This window comes from Aquarana catesbeiana, linkage group LG01 (genome assembly GCF_042186555.1).
Source record: "Aquarana catesbeiana isolate 2022-GZ linkage group LG01, ASM4218655v1, whole genome shotgun sequence".
Taxonomy (NCBI): Eukaryota; Metazoa; Chordata; class Amphibia; order Anura; family Ranidae; genus Aquarana; species Aquarana catesbeiana.
The window spans coordinates 919467415-919489081 of record NC_133324.1 but is presented as its reverse complement, the minus strand read 5'-3'; the positions used below and the strand labels follow the sequence as shown (position 1 = coordinate 919489081).

Here is a 21667-nt window from a genome sequence, read left to right as displayed (position 1 = left end):
TTATTTTGAAGAAGGGTTTCACCTCCAATTTGCTTACCTTTGCAGAACAGACTGATGTTAGGCTTGATGACCACAGTTGTAGGCAGGATTGATTGATTGACAGCAGCGGGAGGCAAAGGTGCTTTACTGCTCTCTAAGCCAATGGGGAGGAAGAGTCCGGGACAGCCGAGTCTCGTGCAACATCGCTGGAGCGAGATGGGGCTCAGGTAAGTATTAGGGGGGCTAAGGTGTGGCTGCTGCACACAGAAGGTTTTTTTATCTCAATGCTTAGAATGCATTAAGTTGAAAAAAAAACCTTCAGCCTTTACAATCACTTTACCCTCATATGATGTCCTTAGGTTGAAGTGCAGGAAGCTGCAGGCATCATTCAGATATTTTTTTTTTTTCAGCCCGGCGATTCCCTGCAATGTAAAAGTCATATTAGCAGCTATTCAGACGCTTTATTGCTTTTACAGGTGGTGGGAGGGTACAAGCCCCCCCCCTGCCGCCGCCCTCTTAAGCTCCTCCCGGTTCTCCCGTGTGATCGGGGAGCTGGAGAATGAATACGCCGGTGGTTTACCATAGAGCTGACCCCGAATCAGATGGTCCCCGACCATCTCTATGACCCTCGGAGGCCGGTAGCGACTGCTGTTTTCTTGCTAGAAGCCCTGAGATCGTTTTTTTTTCACATTTTTTTTAGATCTCAGGCTTCCCAGCATACAAGAGAGATCTGGGGACTTATAGACCCCACATCTCTCCATAAAGAGGACCTGTCATGCCCTATTCCTATTACAAGGGATGTTTACATTCCTTGTAATAGGAATAAAAGTGATTAAAAAGAAACAATTTAAAGAGAAAGTGTAAAAATAAAACAAACAATAATAAAAAAAAAGTTTTTAAATGCCCAACCCCCTCGTGCTCGCACGCAGAAACGAACGCATACATAGGTCGCATCAGCATATGTAAATGGCATTCAAACCACACATGTGAGGTATCGCCATGAAGAGCGAGAGAGCAATAATTCTAGCACAAGATCTCCTCTATAAATTCCATTTTAGATCAGACCAAAATGAGGGACAAATGAGGAGGAAAGAGGGACATTTCTCCAAATCAGGGATAGTCCCTCCAAATCAGGGACAGTTGGGAGCTATGGTCTGTAGGAGCTTTGGCAGCTGGATGCCAGCCGTCACAGACAGACAGACGTACCAACCTTACCCCCTGCCAGCAACTGTAGGAGCCGCTGATTGATGACTGCAGCCGCATACCCCCATACAGTTTTTAGAGCCGGCGGTCGGCTCTCTTGTAAAATCAATCCCAGCCGACTCCTCCTCATCCCCCCACCCCATGTCATCTTCCGCAGCTTCCTCAGGCTTTCCCATCGCACCGGGAGACCCAAACCACCAGCCAAACAAAGCCAGGATCGGCTTTGATCGGCTATCCGCTATGGTAACCTGGAAGCGATGACCTGCCTGTTTACCCAGATCTCAAGGGGCACGATTTTTCAAAAACAGCAAGCATTCAAAAACACTGATCTTGTTGTTTTGAATGCTTTTAAGGGAAGAGGAGGGATTTGAGGGTCTTATAGATCTCTCCATTAAAGAGTACCTGCTTACCTTGTGACAGCAATAAAGGTGATAAAAAATTTAATAAATTAATAATAAAAAATACAAAATAAAATGTAAGTGCCCCCGTCCCCCGCACACAAAAAGAAAACGCAATCAAACCTGGAGGAAAAAGGCTCTCCCGCTATTATCACCTTATTACATCAAGAGTTATCAAAGGCCACCAGCTTTCTTCCTCTCGAAAACTGATAAGAATAGATACTACACTTAGCCAAAAGGCTGAGAATAGGCCGATTCTTGGTCATAGAGCTTTGACCAAAATTAAATAATGCCCTTGCTACGGAAACGAGCTCTTTCCCTGATTCAACCCCCTCACACATGGGCTTTCTCTCCTCTGATGAGTATGCTCAGCATTTGAAAGTAGACAAGTGCAATTCGTTTAGTTCCGAAGTTTTTGAACAAATCTTGACAATTAACAAATTCTTTAATTTCCGAATTTCCAAATCTTTCAATTTCCGAAATTCTGAATTTCGAATTTCCAAATTTTCAAATTTCCGAATTTTCAAAAATTTGAATTTCCGAATTTTCGAAAATTCTACATTTTGGAATTTCGAAAATTTGAAATTTCGGAAATTGGAAAATTCTAGATTTCAGAAATTCAAAATTTCGGAAATTCTAAATTTCAGAAATTCGAAATTTCGAAAATTCGGAAATTCTAAATTTCGGATATTCTGAATTTTGGAAATTTGAAATTTCTGAAATTGGAAAAATCTGAATTTCAAAAATTCAAAATTTCAGAAATTCGAAAATTCGGAATTCGGAAATTCGAAATGAGGAAATCCAAAAATAAGAAAAAAAATTTGAACATTCAAAAGAATGAAAATCTGAAAATTCGAAAACCCAAAATTCGGAAATTCTATATTTCGGATATTCAGAATTTTGGAAATTTTAAATTTCGGAAATTGGAAAATTCGAAATTTCAGAACTTCAAAATTTCTGAAATTCGAAATTCGGAAATTCGAAATTTCAGAAATTCGGAATTCGAAAATTCGGAATTCGGAAATTCGAAACTTCAGAAGCTCGGTAATTCCAAAATTCAAAATTTCAGAAATTCCGAAATTCGAAATTAGGAAATACAAAAATAAGAATAAAAATCTGAACATTCAAAAGAATGAAAATCTGAAAATTCGAAAACCCAAAAATGTGAAATAATAACTAACTAATAATAAATATTAAATTATAGGTATTGGAATTTCCTTTCAAATTTGCCTGTTAGTGAACGTAACAAGTATGAATTTATCCAAAGTTACGAATTATCTGAAATAACGAATGCCGTATCCAAACGAATGGAATGTACCAATCTAATAATAATAAATAATAATAATAATAAAACCTTTTTATTAAACCTTTTTATTATAATTATTTATTATTAATTTGTTCCATGCCATTTGTTTAGATGCATTCGTTATTTCGGATCATTCGTAACTTCAGATAAATTTGTATTCGTTACGTTCACAAACAGCCAAATTTGAAAGGAGATTCCAATATCTATAATTTAATAGTTAGTTATTATTGGTTAGTTGTTATTTCGTATTTTACTGATTTTCTTTCTTTTTTTCAGATTTTCGAATTTTCGAATTTCTGAAAATTTGGAATTCGAAAATTTGAAATTCAGAAATTTGAAAATTCAGAAATTCAGAATTCGAAAATGCGAAATTCGGAAAATTCGGAAATTCGAAAATTCGGAAATTTGAAAATTCGGAAATTTGAAATTCGGAAATTTGAAAGTTTGGAAATTCAAAAATTCGGAAGTTTGAAAATCCGAATTTTCGAATTTCCAAATTTTCGAATTTCCAAATGTTCGAATTTCAGAAAAAAGCAAAAAACTAATGAAGCTAAAATGAACGAATTTTTTGTCAGTGCCCATGTCTATTTGAAAGTTCAGGCTGCATTCACGCATGATTGCAGGTGGAATCGCCATGATTCCGCCCTGAGATTTCAAATGGCTACAAAACGCGGGACGAGTTTGCGATGCTATTAAGTCTAATGGCGCCCCAATCGATTTGTCACAGCAAATCACAGCGCACGCTACGCTGTCGCCCAAAAGAAGCTCATGTTTCTTTTTGAGTGACAAACGACAGTGACAAGCAATTTACAGCGCGACAATCACTGCAAAATCGCAGTGCGATTGGGGTGCCATTAGAAGTAATGACATCGCAAACGTGTTCCGTGTTTTGCAGCGATTTGAAATTGGGGGCCGGAATCGCGGCGATTCCGCCCCCCATCATTTGTGAATGCAGCCTCACTCCTGTGTTGGTGAAGGTGAACAGTAACAGCTAGGTGTCTCTTAGCAACGTCCTTAGCAACGTCAAGGTTAGATTTCCAGTCAGGACACGAGAGATGCATAAATGGCCCAGAACTATAAGGAAGGTATTATTTAATTTTAGTCAGGACAGGGCAGTTTGTTTTTATACACACACAGCCCTTATCTGCAGTTTTTTGGTAAAGGCGAACTATTAATGTTTGAAACCACGAGAAGTTGTCACGTGACAGCAAGTTTCCAGCCCAATCAGCAGCAGCCACGTAACAAAGGGGTGGGGATAACGGAGACATTATATACGGATATATTAGGTCAATGATGTCACCAGCATCCCCGCCCTCTTATTTTGTGTTGCACTCCACAGACCTCAGCCATGATCATGCAACAATATCCCACAAATCTGCGCCGCAATGTATGACAAGGTTGTTTTTGAGTGTAGATATGCTTTATGTTATAACATACTGCTGAAATAAAGGTTTTGTGTTCTCAGCTCTCTTTAAAGTGGAGTTCCACCCACTTTTACACTCTTCAGCATCCCTCACTAAACTGTGCACTGTAAACAAATTGGATATTTTTTAGTTTTTTTTCTCAGCACTTACTGTATATCTGCTGTATTCATTTTTCACTTCCTCCTCCCTGGCCGCGGCCCATCGCATCATTTCCTGTTTGCATTTCCTGTTTGCAATGCCTTCTGGGAAGGGGCGGCAACTTCCTCTGAAACTGCCGTTGCTATGGAAACCTGACCTGAAACCTATTACACTGCTTGTGCTGCACTGAGCATGTGCGAGATCTGCAAGGATGAGATCCAGGAAGAAATACAGTCTGGCTTCAGATTCCCACGGCCTGCTGTAAGTTTATAAAATAACAAACTACTGCTATAAACTAAAAAAACAGACCTTAGTTTACAGACTAACTTTTCTAGAATACATTAAGCTTGTGTATTATAGGGGTATTTTTATTTAAAAAGTATAATTTTGGCCGGAACACCACTTTAATTTATTGCAAGGCATGCTGAATAACACCCAAACCAAATGAATTTCATCAGCTCCCTGCTGACTCCGCCCACTCTCTGACAAAGACACTCAGCCTGCAACTGTAATCTTGGCTCCGCCCACTTACTGGCGGTGTTTCGTCAGATTTGGCAGGAAGTGAAGTTCCGTCGCCACCATCTTGCTACACCCCGCACTCATCCATAGTAAGGATACACTGAGAAGGGGTGAAGCGTCACATATAGCGACCCATGACATTTGACTACCCGCTGGACTGCGCATGTGCGACGCCGCCATATGCGCTCCAACACTGTGGCGATCTGCTCTTGCGCAGAATTTTGTGGCCACACCCCTGAGTCCAGGTTCAAACCCCACCATCCAAGTGGACATAGAGTTAGATTATAATTATGCCGAGCGAAGCGAGGCCGTGCCCGAAATCGTGGCGAGCAAAAGCAAGCCGGCGAGGGGCCCTGTGGCAAAGTGGCCTTATAACAGTGTTGGAACGCATATGGCAGCGTCGCGCATGTGCACTACAGCAAAATGTGATGGGTAGCCGATTGTGACGTGACAGGGGGAAAGCGGACATCTTGTTACACCCATTGGAGTTTTGCATTTTACACTTATTTTTAACAGTAAACTGAGTTTATATAGTGAAATACAGTACTTGGAACTCTGTCTCACTTGTTCGATGTTGAATTTTAAAATCAGCGGTAAGCCTGCTCATCTCATAGGTTCACGAATCTGACAGAAGTTCGCTACTTTTAAAATTCAACATCTAAACAGTCAGACTGAGTTCTAAGTATTGTATTTCACTGCATAAACAAATTTTACTGTTAAATATAAGTGTAAAATGCAAAACTCCGGTGGGTGTAACAAGATGTCCGCTTTCCCTAGCCAAATGTAATGGGTCGCCATATGCGACGCTACACCCCTTCTTTCTTACTGTAGAGGAGTGCGGGGTGTAGCAAGATGGCGGCGACGGAACGTCACTTCCGTTACATATTCCGACGGGTCGCCTAATCTGATGAAACGGGCTGCCTACTTAGGAGCGGCCGCGGCGCTTATGGGGAGATCGCCGACGTCATCAGCGTGCGCCGGAGGATTGCGTCTTTTCTTCAGTGCATGGAGCCGCGGTGATAGGGGGAGAGCGGAGTGTGTGTTCCCGGTGTCTGGTACGTGTGAGCGCCTTATGTGACCGAGGGAGGGTACGGTGCGGGTCTCTCTGTGAATATCATAGTGGTGTCATAACATGGGGGCAGCCTGCCTGGGGTCCTTGTAGGACCTCCTGTAGGTGGTGGGTGGTACACTGGCATACACTGGGGCTCATTGGCCTGCTGGTTGTAACACATGGAGAGTGTGCTGGGGGTAAAAATGCTCAGAGATGCCGTTTAAAAAAAAAATAAAAAATTACTACAGAAAAAAAAATTAATTGGGGCGACCAGGCGGTTGCTATGGGCAATACTATTTTTTTTTTGCACCCTGTTGCTGTTGACAACGCCCTCTTTTTGTACACTGGGCCTGTTGCTGCGGGCATATCCATATTCTTAAAGCAACCAATTAAATCCCATGAAAAGTTGTACATGCAAATTCCTAGGAGTAAGAGCGGAATACAGCCAAGTCAGCTCTTAATGACTCCAATGGTGCCAATGACCTAAACCACTTTTTTTTTTTTTTTATTTTTTTTTTTAATCAGAATGATAAACATGTGAACGCCATGGTCGGTGGAAAATCCCTCCTCGTGGATGGCAAAGAGCCAACATTGGATGGATACCTGATACAAGCCGTGGAAGATGGTGAATCCATACAGAGCGGGGCCCCGGTGGTAGAGGCCGCTTGTCTTGCATATCACTGTAGCCCGGTGGGTGGTGGGATGGCTGCGGAGACAGGGCTGCAAGCCACAAGAAGTTTTTTTTTTTTGTTTATTTTATTTATTTTTATTTTTTTGAAAGCCTATGGTGTGCATAACACACCCAAAAAACTTCACCTGGTGCCAAAAAAATGTGCACACACATAAAGTGAAACACAAAAAAGAGCAAACAGGTACACAATAGTGCCTTGCCCTGAATCCCCTGGGGCGTTAGGCTCCAGATGGGGACAAGGGTACTTTACAATTGGTCCATCTTGGCTGAAACCAGACGGACCCCGTTCTCTGGAGGGCCTGCCGAAACAGGACCCACCCAAGTACTAGGTGAGGCTCCCCCCCGAAGGAAGACCCCATGAGAGAGGGAAAACGAAGCCAGAAGGTCATGTCCACCCCGTTCCCAAGACTTTCAGGGCTGGCCCGAAGACCCGCAACCCTACTCGTCACACAGCTGCAACAAACCGTGTACAAACATAATACAAAAAGTGACAAACCTAGGCTTAATAAATAAAATAAAGTGGGGAAGGGATAAATGAAGAGGAGAGTGAAAAAGGTGGCCCTTGTGTGAAACAATGACCAGGAATATAAAAATTCCTCTGGTCCCAGCCCAAAGGCCCGACCCAAGAGGCAGGTGCTAAAAAAAAAACGCGTTCCGTGGTGCCTCAAATCAAAGTGACTGCCACTCCCAGTGATTTTATGGCACCCCTGGACTGCCACTCCAGGGGCACATACTCCATAGGCTTTCAGGACCAACCCTGACCAAGGACCCAGACCACAGCTGCCCCCCCACTCCAGGCAGAAAGGCATGAAGTGTTGTACCCGCTGGTGGGCAGGTGTGGGAAACAGCCCGACCAAAAGCTCCGTAGGCAGCGTACCAGACGCCCGAGTGTGACGTCATGCACTCAGGGAGAACGCAGATCCCAGAGGCGCGGTGTACAGGAACAACGAATAGAACGCAAAGCTGCGAGGAGAGTGTGGTCACACCTGTGACTTGACAAAGGGCCACGCCCGAAACGCGTCTTTGATGATGAGCTCCGGCGTGTTCGCACACTCCGCGTGCCGAGCCCGCCAGGAAGTCGGCGCTGCGCTAATCACAGGCAGTGAGATATGCGGCTGCGGAGATCGTGGAATGTCTCACTGCCTGTGATTAGCGCAGCGCCGACTTCCTGGTGGAGTGTGTGAACACGCCGGAGCTCATCCTTAGTCCTTTAAGGTGACCGCTCCGGTCTCTCCACACTCTCCTCTCAGCTTTGCGTTCCATTCGTTGTTCCTGTACACCGCGCCTCAGTTTGGATCTGCGTTCTCCCCGAGTGAATGACGTCACACTCGGGCGTCTGGTCTGCAGCCTGCAGAGCTTTTGGTCGGGCCGTTTTCCCACACCTGCTGACCAGCGGGTACAACACTTCTTGTGGCGGGTAGTCCTGTCTCTGAGCCATCTGGTACGCTGCATGGCCCGTTCCGCAGCCATCCCACCACCCATCGGGCTACAGTGACACGCTAGACAAGCGGCCTCTACCACCGCAGCACTGCTCTGTATGGATTCACCATCTTCCACGGCTTGTATTAGGTATCCATCCAATGTTGGCTCCAATCCTGTCTGCTTATTGCCATTCACGAGGAGGGGTTTTCCACTGACCATGGTGTTTACATGTTTATTGTTCTGCTTTAAATGAACTTCCTTTTTTTTTTTTTTTTTTTTTTGTCATTGGCGTTATTTAAAGCTGACTTAGCGGTATTCCGCTCTTACTCATAGGAGTTTGCATATAGCACTTTTCGTGGGATTTAATTGGTTGCTTTTGGTTTATATTTAGCACTACTCCTGGTGCTGAACTTCCACACAGCTGCTTTATGATCACTCAGCCAGTTCAGACCTTTAGGCTGGGTTCACACTGGTCCGACAAACGCTCCGACATTGGGAGCTCATGTCGCATGACGTGTGAAATTTAACGTTTCCCTATGGGAGCCGTCCTAACTGGTCCGACACAAGTCGTTCCGACTTTAGAAATGCTCCCTGTACTACTTTGGTCCGACTTTGATCCTACTTCAGCCTATTGACTATCATTGAAGTCGGATCAAAGTCGGATTGCCGTCTTGCATGATCCGACTTCGGCACGCGACTTGTGCTCAGATGTTCTTGAGGGGGAACTCCGCGCCAAATTTTAAATAAAAAACCGGCATGGGTTCCCCCTCCAGGAGCATACCAGGCCCTTGGGTCCGGTATGGACCTTGAGGGGAACCCCCTACGCCGATAAAAACGGCGTGGGGGTCCCCCCCAATCCATACCAGACCCTTATCCGAGCACGCAGCCCGGCCGGACAGGAATGGGGGTGGGGACGAGCGAGCGCCCCCCCCCCCCTCCTGAACCGTACCAGGCCGCATGCCCTCAACATGGGGGGTTGGTGCTTTGGGGGAGGGGGCGCGCTGCGGCCCCCCACCCCAAAGCACCTTGTCCCCATGTTGATGAGGACAAGGGCCTCTTCCCGACAACCCTGGCCGTTGGTTGTCGGGGTCTGCGGGCGGAGGGCTTATCGGAATCCAGGAGCCCCCCTTTAATAAGGGGGCCCCCAGATCCCGGCCCCCCACCCTATGTGAATGAGTATGGGGTACATGGTACCCCTACCCATTCACCTAGGGAAGTGTCAATAAAAAAAAAACCACAGTACACAGGTTTCAAAATTAATTTATTGGGCAGCTCCGGTATCTTCTTCCGACTTCTCCCGGTGTTCCGCCTCTTCTCCCGGGCCCCGCCGCTATCTTCTTCCAGCTCTATTGCCAGCGAGGGGCCCGGTCTGCTGCCGCTGTCTTGTCGCCGCTGTCTCGCCGCTTCTTCTCTTCATCTCTTCTTCCGATGTTGACACGACGCTCTCCCCGGCTGGAATGCTCTCTGTGCGCTCTGCTCTGACTTATATAGGCGGTGACCCCGCCCCCTTATGCCGTCACAGTCTCTGGGCATGCTGGGACTGTGACGGCATAAGGGGGCGTGGTCATCGGGTGATGACCACGCCCCCTAAAACGTCACAGTCCCAGCATGCCCACCGGCGAGGGACAAAACTACACGGAGGTGGTAAATAAAACATGTTTGTTATTTTAACCACTTGCCGACCGGGCCATAGCCGAAAGACGGCTGCAGCGCGGTCGGCTAGTTCTGGGTGGACGTCCGTGGGACGTCCTCCCAGAATACTGCTCTCGCGCGCCCCCTGGGGCGCGCACCCGAGAACTTCCGTGACCGCCGGGTCCAGAGGACCCGGCGCATCACGGATCACGGTAAACGGCCGCTAATCGCGGCCGTTTACCATGTGATCGCTCCGTCAAATGACGGAGCGATCACATGTCAACAGACGCCGGTCATGTCATGACGCCGGTTCCTCCCGCCCCTCTCTGTACCGATCGGTACAGTGCGAGGGGAGAGGGGGAGGGATCGGATGGCAGCACCGCTGTGGGCTGCATGTGTAGTGCCCACAGCGGTGCTCAGTGACAATTGCAGTCACATCCATCCATCCCTCCATGCTCAGCCATCCCTGCAATATGCCCAGCAATACTCTGCATAATACTCTGCATAATACCCCGCAATACTCTGCATAATACCCCGCAATACTCTGCATAATACCCCGCAATACTCTGCATAATACCCCGCAATACTCTGCATAATACCCCGCAATACTCTGCATAATACCCGCAATACTCTGCATAATACCCCGCAATACTCTGCATAATACCCCGCAATACTCTGCATAATACCCCGAAATACTCTGCATAATACCCGCAATACTCTGCATAATACCCCGCAATACTCTGCATAATACCCCGCAATACTCTGCAATATGCCCGGCACTACTCTGCATAATACCCCGCAATACTCTGCAATATGCCCGGCACTACTCTGCAATATGCCCGGCACTACTCTGCAATATGCCCGGCACTACTCTGCAATATGCCCAGCAATACCCCGCAATTTTTAACCAGTTCCCGCCCACAGTCATATGACGTCCTTGACTTTGAGCGGGGATATCTGAATGATGGGTGCAGCTACAGGCATCATTCAGATATCAACTTTTTCAGCCGGCGATTTCCTACACCATAAGAATGATCATAGTGGCTGTTACACTGCTTGATCGTTCTTACCGGAGGCGAGAGGGGACGCCCCCCCCCTTCCTGCCACCCTCCGGTGCTTCTACCGACTCACCGCTACGATCGAAGCCAAGATCGTTTTTTTTTTTTTTTTTTTTTTTTTTATTTCAGGCTTCCCAGCCTAGAGGTGAGATGTGAGGTCTTATTGACCCCATATGTCACTGTAAAGAGGACCTGTCATGCCATATTCCTATTACAAGGATGTTTACATTCCTTGTAATAGAAATAAAAGTGATCAAAAATTTTTTTGGGGGGGAAAAAGTGTCAAACTAAAATAAATAAAGTAAAATAAACAATTAAAAAAAAAAAAAAAAAAATGTTTAAAGCGCCCATGTCCGTGTGCTCGCATGCAGAAGCGAACACATACGTAAGTCCCGCCCACATATGAAAACGGTGTTCAAACCACACATGTGAGGTATCACTGCGAACGTTGGAGCGAGAGCAATGATTTTGGCCCTAGACCTCCTCTGTAACTCAAAACATGTAACCAGTAAAAAATTTTAAAGCATCACCTATGGAGATTTTTTAAGTAGCGACGTTTGGCACCATTCCACGAGCGTGTGCAATTTTGAAGGGTGACATGTTAGGTATCTATTTACTCGGCGTAACTTTATCTTTCACATTATGCAAAAACATTGGGCTAACTTTACTGTTTTATTTTTCTTTAAAGCACAAAACTGTTTTTTTTCCAAAAAAAAGCGTTCGAAAAATTGCTGCGCAAATACCGTGCGAGATAAAAAGTTGCAACAACCGCCATTGTATTCTCTAGGGTCGTTGCTAAAAAAAATATATATAATGTTTTGGGGTTCTATGTAATTTTCTAGCAAATAAATTATTATTTTTACATGTAAGAGAGAAATATAAGAATTGGCCTGGGTGCTCCAGAACGCCTGGAGGTGCTCCTTGCATGTTGGGCCTCTGTATGTGGCCACGCTGTGTAAAAGTCTCACACATGTGGTATCACCATACTCGGGAGTAATAGCAGAATGTGTTTTGGGGTGTAATTTGTGGTATGCATATGCTGTGTGTGAGAAATAACCTTCTAATATGACAATTTTGTGAAAAAAAAAAAAGAAAAAAAAAAAATCTTGATTTTGCAAAGAATTGTGGGAAAAGATGACAATTTCAAAAAACTCACCCTGCATCTTTCTAAATACCTTGGAATGTCTTCTTTCCAAATAGGGGTCATTTGGGGGGTATTTGTACTTTTCTGGCATGTTAGGGCCTCAAGAAATTAGATAGGCCGTCAGTACTTCAGGTGTGATCAATTTTCAGATATTGGCACCATAGCATTTGGACTCTCTAACACTCACAAAGACCAAATAATATACACCAAGTTGTACTTATTTTTACCAAAGATATGTAGCAGTATAAATTTTGGCCAAAATTTACGAAGAAAAATTACTAATTTGCTAAATTTTATAACAGAAACAAAAAAAAATTCATTTTTTTACCAAATTTTCAGTCTTTTTTTCTTTTATAGCGCAAAAAATAAAAAACCCAACGGTGATTAAATACCACCAAAAGAAAGCTCTATTTGTGTGAAAAAAAGGACAAAAATTTTATATGGGTACAGTATTGTATGACTGAGGAATTGTCATTTAAAGTGTGAGAGCACCAAAAGCTGAAAATTGGTTTGGTTAGGAAGGGGGTTTAAGTGCCCAGTGGTCAAGTGGTTAAAGAAAAAAAAACAAGGCTTTAATATTTTAAAGTTAGTGGTGCACCGAAATGAAAATTCTGGATGCTTTTGGACGAAAACCGATATGGTCCGTTTAAAAATAATATATCACATTAGTCCGTTGCGGTATATAGCATCTCCTTTTTGCTATTCAATGAACAGACAGCGGGAAAGCATCTGTGTTGAGTTTTTTTTTTTTTAATGCAGTTTTTGAGTCACATGACCTATGATCGCACGTGTCAGCAAAATGCAGATAATTTTTGCGTCCAATATATTAGCGCATCCCTAGTTAAAGAGGAACTGCAGTCTGCTCTCATAATTTGTAATGAAAACATCTTTGCCATTCTGAAGCTTCCCTCCAACTACTTTGCATATTTTATATACACTGTGATTCTGTACTTGCCAAATATGCTGCAGAAATCTCCCTCCACTGAGTCTGACTGCAGCCATTTTAACTGTGGGCAGCTGAAGCTGCTGCCTGTTCACTTTTTGGATTTAGAGGCACACCTCCAGCTCTGCAGCTCTCATTGGCCCCCTTATGACTCGTCCTCCCTCCCTTCCTGGCAAACTCTCACGAGGAGTGAGAGAGCTGTGCATGTCATAAGCCTAGGATTTTTACCAGACAAGAAACAGGAAGTGGGCTGTATAAGGCATTTTACTGGCAGAAAAAAAGTTTTACTATCCAAAGTTAAAACAAGGGCAGAAGATTTAATAGATGGAAAGATTAAAGCGGACCTTCAGTCAATTTTTCAAGTACAGCTAAAGGAATATCTTACTTCATTTGGGATAGAGTAATGGAGGGTTATAAATAGGGGTGCAACGGATCAAAAAACTCACGGATTGGATCGATCCTCGGATCAGAGTCACGGAGCGGATCATTTTCGGATCAGCAAAAAAAACAAAAACACACAAATCTTGTTACACCCACCGCAGTTTTAGATTTAAAAGCTATTTTCAACACAAAACTGAGCTTATATGCATAAATACAATATTTGTAGATCGGACAGACTGTTTAGATGTTAGATTTTAAAAGCAACAGCAAACCTGCTGACCTTACATGGTTGCTAATATGACAGAACACCTCCTGATTTTCACATTTAACGTCCCCCACTGTAATACAGCCACATGTCCCCCACTGTAATACAGCCACATGTCCCCCACTGTAATACAGCCAGTCCACATGTCCTCAATGTAATATCCACAGACTCCCCACTGTATACATCACAGTGCTGTTAGTCTTACCTTTTAGTGTTAAGAGAAGCCGCCAAGCCAGCCGCCGGACCCACGAGTTGAGGGCGGGGTGATGATGTCAGCATGCAGCTGAGCGCCGCCGGGTGTACCAAGATGGCCGTGGCTCCGGAGCTAGGCCGAAGCCGCGGCCTTTCCTAAAACCCGAGGGAGCGGATCGCGGGTGTGCCGATCCGAACAGCCTGGCCCGTTTGGATCACAGATCGGTGACGATCCGTTGCACCCCTAGTTATAACCCCCCACCCCCCCCCCCCCAAATCTGTATCCCATTGGGGAGATTTCCCTTCATGTCCTGTCCCATAGCCAAAAGTGAGAGGAAATCCCTCAAGTGAGGGAATCCCTAGTTGCCAGAACTAGTGTCCCCAGTGGAAGATTTCCCCTCTATTCCTGTTCTGATGTCAATCTGATCTCAGTTTGATCAGATGCTTTCAAGGGCAGAGGAGAGATCTGGGTTTTCAGTAAAGAGAACCTGTCATGGTCCATGCTATCATAAGGGATGTTGTTCATCCCTTGTAATGGCAAAAAAATTGCTATAGCAAAAAAAGACACTTTAAAGATGGAGTCTCGCGGGGAAAAAAAAAAAAAAAAATTAAAAGTCAGCAGCTACAAATACTGCAGCTGCTGACTTTTAAAATAAGGTCACTCGCCTGTCCCAGGGTCCAGCAATGTCGGCACCCGAGACCGAATTGGTCCTCGGGTGCTGCCGCCGCCATTCTCTGTAAGGGAATCAGGAAGTGAAGCGCTGCGCTTCCTAACTGGTCCTCGCTGTCTCTGGGACCCGTGTGTCTCAGCAGACAGCGCGGTGGGGACGGGAAGAGGCATAGACTTCCGTGGGAGTCTATGCCGGAATTGGGTGCAAATACCTGTCTTAGACGGGTATATGCACCCCCCTGAAAGGTGCCAAATGTGACACCGGAGGGGGGGAGGGTTCCGAAAAGCGGAGGTTCAATTTTTGTGTGAACCTCCGCTTTAACCACTTGCTTACTGGGCACTTTAACCCCCCCTCCTGCCCAGACCAATTTTCATTTTTTAGCGCTGACACACTTTGAATGACAGTTGCGTGGTCATACAATGCTGTACCCAAATGAAATTTTTATCTTTTTTTTTTTTCCCCACAAATGGAGCTTTCTTTTGGTGGTATTTAATCACAGCTGGGATTTTTATTTTTTGCTAAACAAACAAAAAAATATGGAAAATTTTGAAGAAAAAAATCATGTTTCATAGTTTGTTATAAAATTTTGCAAACAGGTAATTTTTCTCCTTCATTGATATGCGCTGATGAGGCTGCACTGATGGGCACAGTTAAGGTGGCACGGATGGGCACTGTTGAGGCACTGTCTGTGGGCACTGATGGGTGACGCTGGTGGGCACTGGTAGGCTGCACTGCTGCCAATTGATAGGTGGCACTGGCAGGGGGCACAGGTGGGCACTGAGGATCTTTAGTAACTTGCCGTGATTGGGACTGATGTCCCTCTCACGGCTGCCAGTGAACAGCTTTTTTTTTTTTCCTCACGCTGTCAGCGCGAGGAGAATAAATAGCCGATTACCGGCTCTGTTGACATCATATAATCAGCTGTCGTTGGCTGACAGCTGATCATGTGGTAAGGGGGTCTGTGATCAGGCTAGTCTCAGACTCGCTGATCAGAGCGCGCCCTGCAGGCCGCTCGTGCACGGGACAATGTCAATGGACGTCGTCCCATCAAAGCAGGTCCATGCTGTAGCAGTCATTCGGCTATAACGCGGATCTCAGGTGGTATAAAATCAGTTTAAAATTCCCTTGCCACCCTGTGCTCACACGCAAAGACGAAGGCATAAGTAAGTCCCGTATGGATATTTAACTGCTTAGGGACCACCCCACCTACATTTACTGAGGCAGGGTGGCCACTCTGCCAGATCATGTACCTAGTACGGGATCTGACGCTCCCGGGTCTGGGGCGCGCACTGTTGGCGACCCACTCCTGCCTTTAAAATAACATTTTAAAAAATGTCTTTTTTTTTTTTTTTTGTTTCTAGCACAAAAACCGCAGAGGTGATCAAATACCGCTAAAAGAAAGCAATATTTGTGGGGGGAAAAAAGGACAAATTTTATTTGGATGCAATGTCACATGACCACGCAATTGTCGGTTAAAATAATGCAGTGCCGTATCGCCAAAAATGGCCTGGTCATGAAGGGGGGTAAACCTTACGGAGCTGAAGTGGTTATACTATACTATGTTCGCCACTACACATGTTCTAGCACCATACTTCCTGTGCAACTCTAAACTTGTAGCCTGTAAAGGCTTATAAAGCGTCGCGTATGGATTTTTTTTTTTTTTTTTTTCTTTTAAGTACCGTTGCTTGTCGCCATTTTACAGACATGTGCAATTTTAAAGCGTGACATGTTAGGTATCTATTTACTCGGTGTAACATCTTTTATATTTTACCAAACAACTGGGTATTGTGTTTTGTGCATTTAAATTCATTAGGCCCTCTTCACACGGACAAACAAATCTGGTCTGATCGGACCATCCATTGCTCTCTATGGAGCAGTGGATGTCAACGGAAATGTTTCCTTTGACACCCTCTGACATCCGATCTGATCCTGTCCACTAAAAACATTCCCTATTGGACTGGCAGATTGGATGACAGTGGGATGGAAACAGGTGGTTTGTTTTCATCTACAGCCCCGTAGAGGAGAGTGGGCTGTGCCTGTGTTCACTCTGCATCAGTGGAGTCGACGTCATTTGACTGCTCAACAAGGATCAGCAGTCAGATACCCTGCTGAGCAGACGGATCCGCTGCCGCACTCTGCCAGTGTGAAAAGGGGCTTTAACCACTTCCGGACCGGCTCACGACTATATACGTCGGCACCTCGAAGAGGAATATTGTTGTTATGGCAGCAGCTATCTGCCATAACCCCAGTATTCTCTTCTTCAGTGAGCTGTCCGGTTTCAGATAAGTGGTACGTGAGTAACGCTGCATATGATAACAGTGTTCAAACCACACATGTGAGGTATTTCCACAATCGGTAGAGTGAGCGCAATAATTCTAGCCCTAGACCTCCTCTGTAACTCAAAACTGGTAACCTGTAAAAATGTTTAAATTTTGCCTATGCAGATTTTTTTTGGGTGAAAGTTTGTCACCATTCTACGAGCGGGCGCAATTTTGAAGCATGACATGATGGGTATCAATTTACTCGGCATAACAGGGGTTAACTGTGTTCCCTATTTGTGTTCTAACTGTGGGGAGGGGACTGACTATAGGAGATGAGAGATCGTGGTTCCTAGCTAGTGAACTCATGATCTTTCTGTCTCTCTTTTTTTACATGTGATACTATAGTCCTCATTTTTATTTTTTTCTTAAAAATAACAAACATGTTATACTTACCTGCTCAGTGTAGTTGGTTTTGCACAGAGCAGCCTGGATCTTCTCGGGTCCCTCTTCATTGCTCTTGGCCCCTCCTGCCGAGTGCCCCCACAGCAAGCAGCTTGCTATAGGGGCACCCAAGCAGAGCCATAGCTCCTTGTGTCCATTCAGACACGGCAACATGACCCGTCTCCTTTCTCTCCTCATCGGTTGACTGACTTTGATAGGAGCGGCAGCCAATGGCACCGTGCTGCTGTCTCAGCCAATGAGGAGGGGGAGTCCCGGGCAGCCAAGACACTCCTGCAACATTGACATAGAATGCTATAGGGAAAAAAAACTGCTTTTACAAACACTTCACCCTGCATTTTGTTTTTAGCCAGTGGAAGGCACTAGGGGGAGAAGACCAATTCTTACATGCTGAAAAACGAAAAGGTGTTTGTTTTTTTTGTTTTTTTAAGTTCGTTTGTAAACTTAGGTCTGTTTTGTTAGTTTATAGTAGTAGTTTATTTTATAAACTTACAGCAGGCCGTGGCCATCTTAAGTGTGGGCATCTGAAGCCAGACTGGATCTCATCCTTGCAGATCTCGCACATGCTCAGTGCAGCACAAGCAGTGTAATGGGTTTCAAGTCAGGTTTCCAAAGCAACGGCAGTGTCTGAGGAAGTTGCCGCCCCTTCCCAGAAGGCATTGCAAACAGGAAATGATGCGATGGGCCACGGCCAGGGAGGAGGAAGTGAAAAATGAATACAGCAGATATACAGTAGGTGCTGAGAAAAAAATATCTGATTCGTTTACAGTGCACAGTTTAGTGAGGGATGCTGAAGAGCTGTAAAAGTGGATGGAACTCCACTTTAAGTTGTCTAATTCCCCAACTCCACTTCTAACAACTATAAAAAAAAAAAACATTTTGAATGATTTATTCCGCCATGGTGGTTATCATCCTTTAGGATGTCTGGTGTGGTGTTTATTCTTTCTGCATATCTAGCTCTCTTTTAGAGCATTGTTTATTTTACTTTTTTTTTTTTTTTTTTTTTTTTTTTTCCCAATTCAAGTTACCTTTTTAAAATTCTGCACAATATTGGGGCATCCCATTCTAAAATGTAAAAACTTGACTAAGTTTTACACATTGCAGAAGCACCCACACAATTAGGACACCCAACATTGGAGGAGATTTATTCTTTCAAAGGAAATACACTATTGAACACTGGTACTGACTAGTATTCCTGACTATCTCACTGCGGCGAGATCACCAGAAGTTTGGCCGCCTCCCTCACCCCCCCCCCCCCCCCCCCACCAGGCCATTCACAAAGCACAGCGCCCTTCGCGCAAGATCAGTAGGGGACCAGCTGTGAAGCTGCAAGGCTTCACTGCCTGTATCCCTTACAAGCAATGGCGGCAGCAGCACTCAGTAGCCGAAGGGAAAAATCGGTTGGGGTGCCGACATCGTGGGATCCCTGGACAGGTAAGTGTTCTAATAGGACAGCAACTTCAGTATTTGTAGCTGCTGACTTTTTACATTTTTTCTGAAGGTGCCTGGTGCTTCCGCTTTAAGTGGTTAAAGCAAGAGCCCACCCACCACTCAGTAAACTTTAGTTCTGTTTTAACACTAAATCAGGCCTACTAATTTTTTCCTAGTATTTCGTTTTGGATAGAGTTGCGGGAGGTTTTCACCATCTGCCATTGCTGATGTCTTCAAAAAAAATAATTAATAGACTCCTGAGTCTGAATTTATATGTAATTTTTTTTTTTTATTCATTGATTTGTTTTGAAATAAGATAACAACATGAAAATTATGGTCTAAGCAAACTGAGCTTTATTGGAGACTTTCATTGGACGCATCTGTTCAGCATCTTCCAAATTTGTCTTCCGACAAGTTCAAGACTCTGAAATGCTTTTAAATCCCAACCATACCAATATCTAAATACTTCTTACCGTAGAGCTTGTGGATTATACCTCCTGACAAGCAAGATCTTTCAGACTGTATTTTTTTTTTTTTTGTACAATAAAGTCTACGTTAATTTTTTTTATTCATGGCGGAAACTCATCTGCATTCTTCATCTGCCCTTTTTCAGTAATCGAAGGTGACCCCCGTGGGATTCATGGCTGCTGTCGTCTACCGAAGATTACAAAGAGTGGTTTTCCAGGCGGCTGCCGTCACAACTTCTAAATGGGCGTGGAGTAAATCTCCTGTTCAACTTGGAAGATGTTACCTTTTTCATTCAAAGAGCGACGCTAACCGAAATGAGTTGGGTCATCAGGAGTCTCCAGATGCTTATGAAGCTACTACATATGTCGGTCAAGTAACTGACAATGGCAAAGAAAATGAAGTTTATTCCTTCGATGATTACCCAGAACTTGTTTCTGTACCACCCACAAAAACTTATGCTACTGGCCCGCAATTTTCACTTAAAGATAAAAAGATAGACTTGAACCTAGATCACCGAGAGCCACCTAGATATAGAAAAGCTCCTAAGAGCAGTTTGTATGATGATATAGAAACATATAATACTAAGCAAGATCCCAGGGCTTTTCAGCAGAATAGACCAGAATACAAATCGATGTGCTACAACTCAGAGTGTCTTATGGAAACCTCCACTGAGGAAGCTAACAGCATTCTGCAAAGAGTTGCTGTTGGCCTCACACCCAGTGAAGTTTCAGAATTCTTAGAAAAACTTAGTTATTTACCTAAAGAAAAACGGATGTCTGTTAAATCGAATGCAAAATTTAATATGCTCTGCAACTGCAGCGTTTCAAACCTTCGCTTGTACACAAACTCAGAAATCATCAGGATTCTTGGCGCTTTTGTACGTTTTGAAATTTCCACAAGCCACCCCATGCTAAAAAAATACGAGCAAGAGTTTTGTCTTAGGGTATGGAATTTCTCTACCAATGAGTTGTTGGTCGTGGCAGATAGTTTTAGGTATATGAGTTTTAGCGTGCCAAAGTTCTTGGACATCATGTACAGCTGTATGCAGCTACGTTGTTTGGATTTGAACTTGCCCCAGCTAATGCAGTTGATATATGTTGTCGGTGAGGGGAGGCACATGCCACAGGAATTACTAGAGAAAATTGAGCCAATGGTTCTGAAATATCATACATCCTTTAACCTCGAAGAAATCGGTACGGTCTGTCTTGGAGTTTTTAAAACTGGCAACGGGTTATCAGAACACCTCATGAAACGATTTGGAAATATCGTAGTAGAAAATATAGAGGAAATGAGCAATTACGCCTTAGTGAGTGTGCTTAAAATGTTCCGTTTCACCCGTGTACTCCATATGCCGTTTCTCAGGCAAGTTGGAAAAGATGCCTCTAAACGCGTACCTGAAATGACATCGCAGGGCATCATGCACTACGTCTTGACCTTTGCTGCAATGCACGTTCTTGATGAGGACCTCATGGATGCTGTAGCCTTAGCTATCCCTGATAGGGTTTCTTACTGCAGGAGCAAAGACCTTGCTAAGTTTTTGTGGTCTTTTGGTGTCCTCAAATATGAACCACCAAATTCCGATCTCTTCTACTCTGTTTTTATCAACCAAATCCGTAAAAATCTGGAGAAATTTGAGAGCTTTCCTGAGCACTTCCTTACTTGCTTGATGGGGCTTGCTTTCTGTCAACAATTTCCACTCGATCTGATCAATGTCGCCTTGAGTAAGAAGTTTGTCATGCAGTCAACTAAAATAAGTAAGTTCGAACTTAAAAAGGACCTCTTTACTATCGCTGTTTCTGTGGAAATAGAATGTCCTCAATACACTGGTAATACTATCTCATCAGAATTTCGCAAAGAAGTAACGGACATGCTTGTGGAACTTTCCACCAGGGACATTCACACGAGAAAAGAAGTGATTGAAGCTGGAATGTTGTTGCGGGAAGTTTTGGGTGGACAGCAGTATGTAAAGGAACATATGATTTTGCCTCATACAAGGTCCAAAGATTTTGAAGTCCACTTGGATATGAATAGGAAGCCTGTTGCTATTAATTCTGTTGTTGAGGAGCTTGACCGACCTTTCATTAAAGACCGTCATGTTAAAATCAGTGATGAACTCATAAGTAGGTTAATAAATGCCAGCTCAAAGAGTAGTGACGCTGAGAATCCCAGCATTGTTGAGGACTTGTCGATGAACTGTCCAGAGGAGAAGCATGAAGATCCAACTTGCCACTCTGAGGTCATCAAGTTGGCTATCCAGGTTACCAACCGCAATCAGTACCTCTACGGTTCCAAACAACTTTTGGGGCTCCATGCTTTGAAAAGACGTCAGCTGCGTAAGCTGGGATACGTAGTAGTCGAAGTGCCCTTTTGGGAATGGTTTCCTCTTGTAATTCGTACGCAATCAGAAAAGCTGGCTTACTTGCACCATAAAGTGTTTAGCTCTGTTCAGGTTAAATGATGGATACTTGTGTTTAATAAAATGGTTTATATTGTAGTACTGTGATCGTATGTCTAGCATTACTTTTAAAATATGAAGGTTTGATTGCCTGTTTTCCCACACCTTATTTGCTTTACATGCGTAAGTAGGAAGTTCTAATTTTATGTTGAGTCTCTCTCCATTGACATTCCTCC

At 44.2% G+C, this 21667-nt stretch overlaps 2 protein-coding genes across 2 annotated transcripts in view; both read left to right on the top strand.

Annotated features, from left to right (window-relative positions):
* Positions 1 to 5894: 5894 nt before the first annotated feature.
* FASTKD5 (FAST kinase domains 5) lies at positions 5895 to 21530 on the top strand. Its single transcript, XM_073611022.1, has 2 exons — positions 5895 to 6022; positions 19182 to 21530. The coding sequence occupies exon 2, from the start codon at positions 19209 to 19211 to the stop codon at positions 21492 to 21494; it is 2286 nt and encodes a 761-aa protein (XP_073467123.1). The 5' UTR covers positions 5895 to 6022; positions 19182 to 19208; the 3' UTR covers positions 21495 to 21530.
* Positions 5895 to 21667, top strand: part of UBOX5 (U-box domain containing 5) — a 47069-nt gene continuing 31296 nt past the window's right edge. The window contains exon 1 of the mRNA XM_073611023.1: positions 5895 to 6022. The gene's annotated coding sequence lies outside the window, so the exon portion shown is untranslated. The remainder of the gene's footprint in view (positions 6023 to 21667) is intronic.

Coding starts and splice junctions, on each gene's coding strand:
- FASTKD5 (XM_073611022.1), top strand. CDS start 19,209: ATGGCTGCTGTCGTCTACCGAAGATTACAAAGAGTGGTTTTCCAGGCG.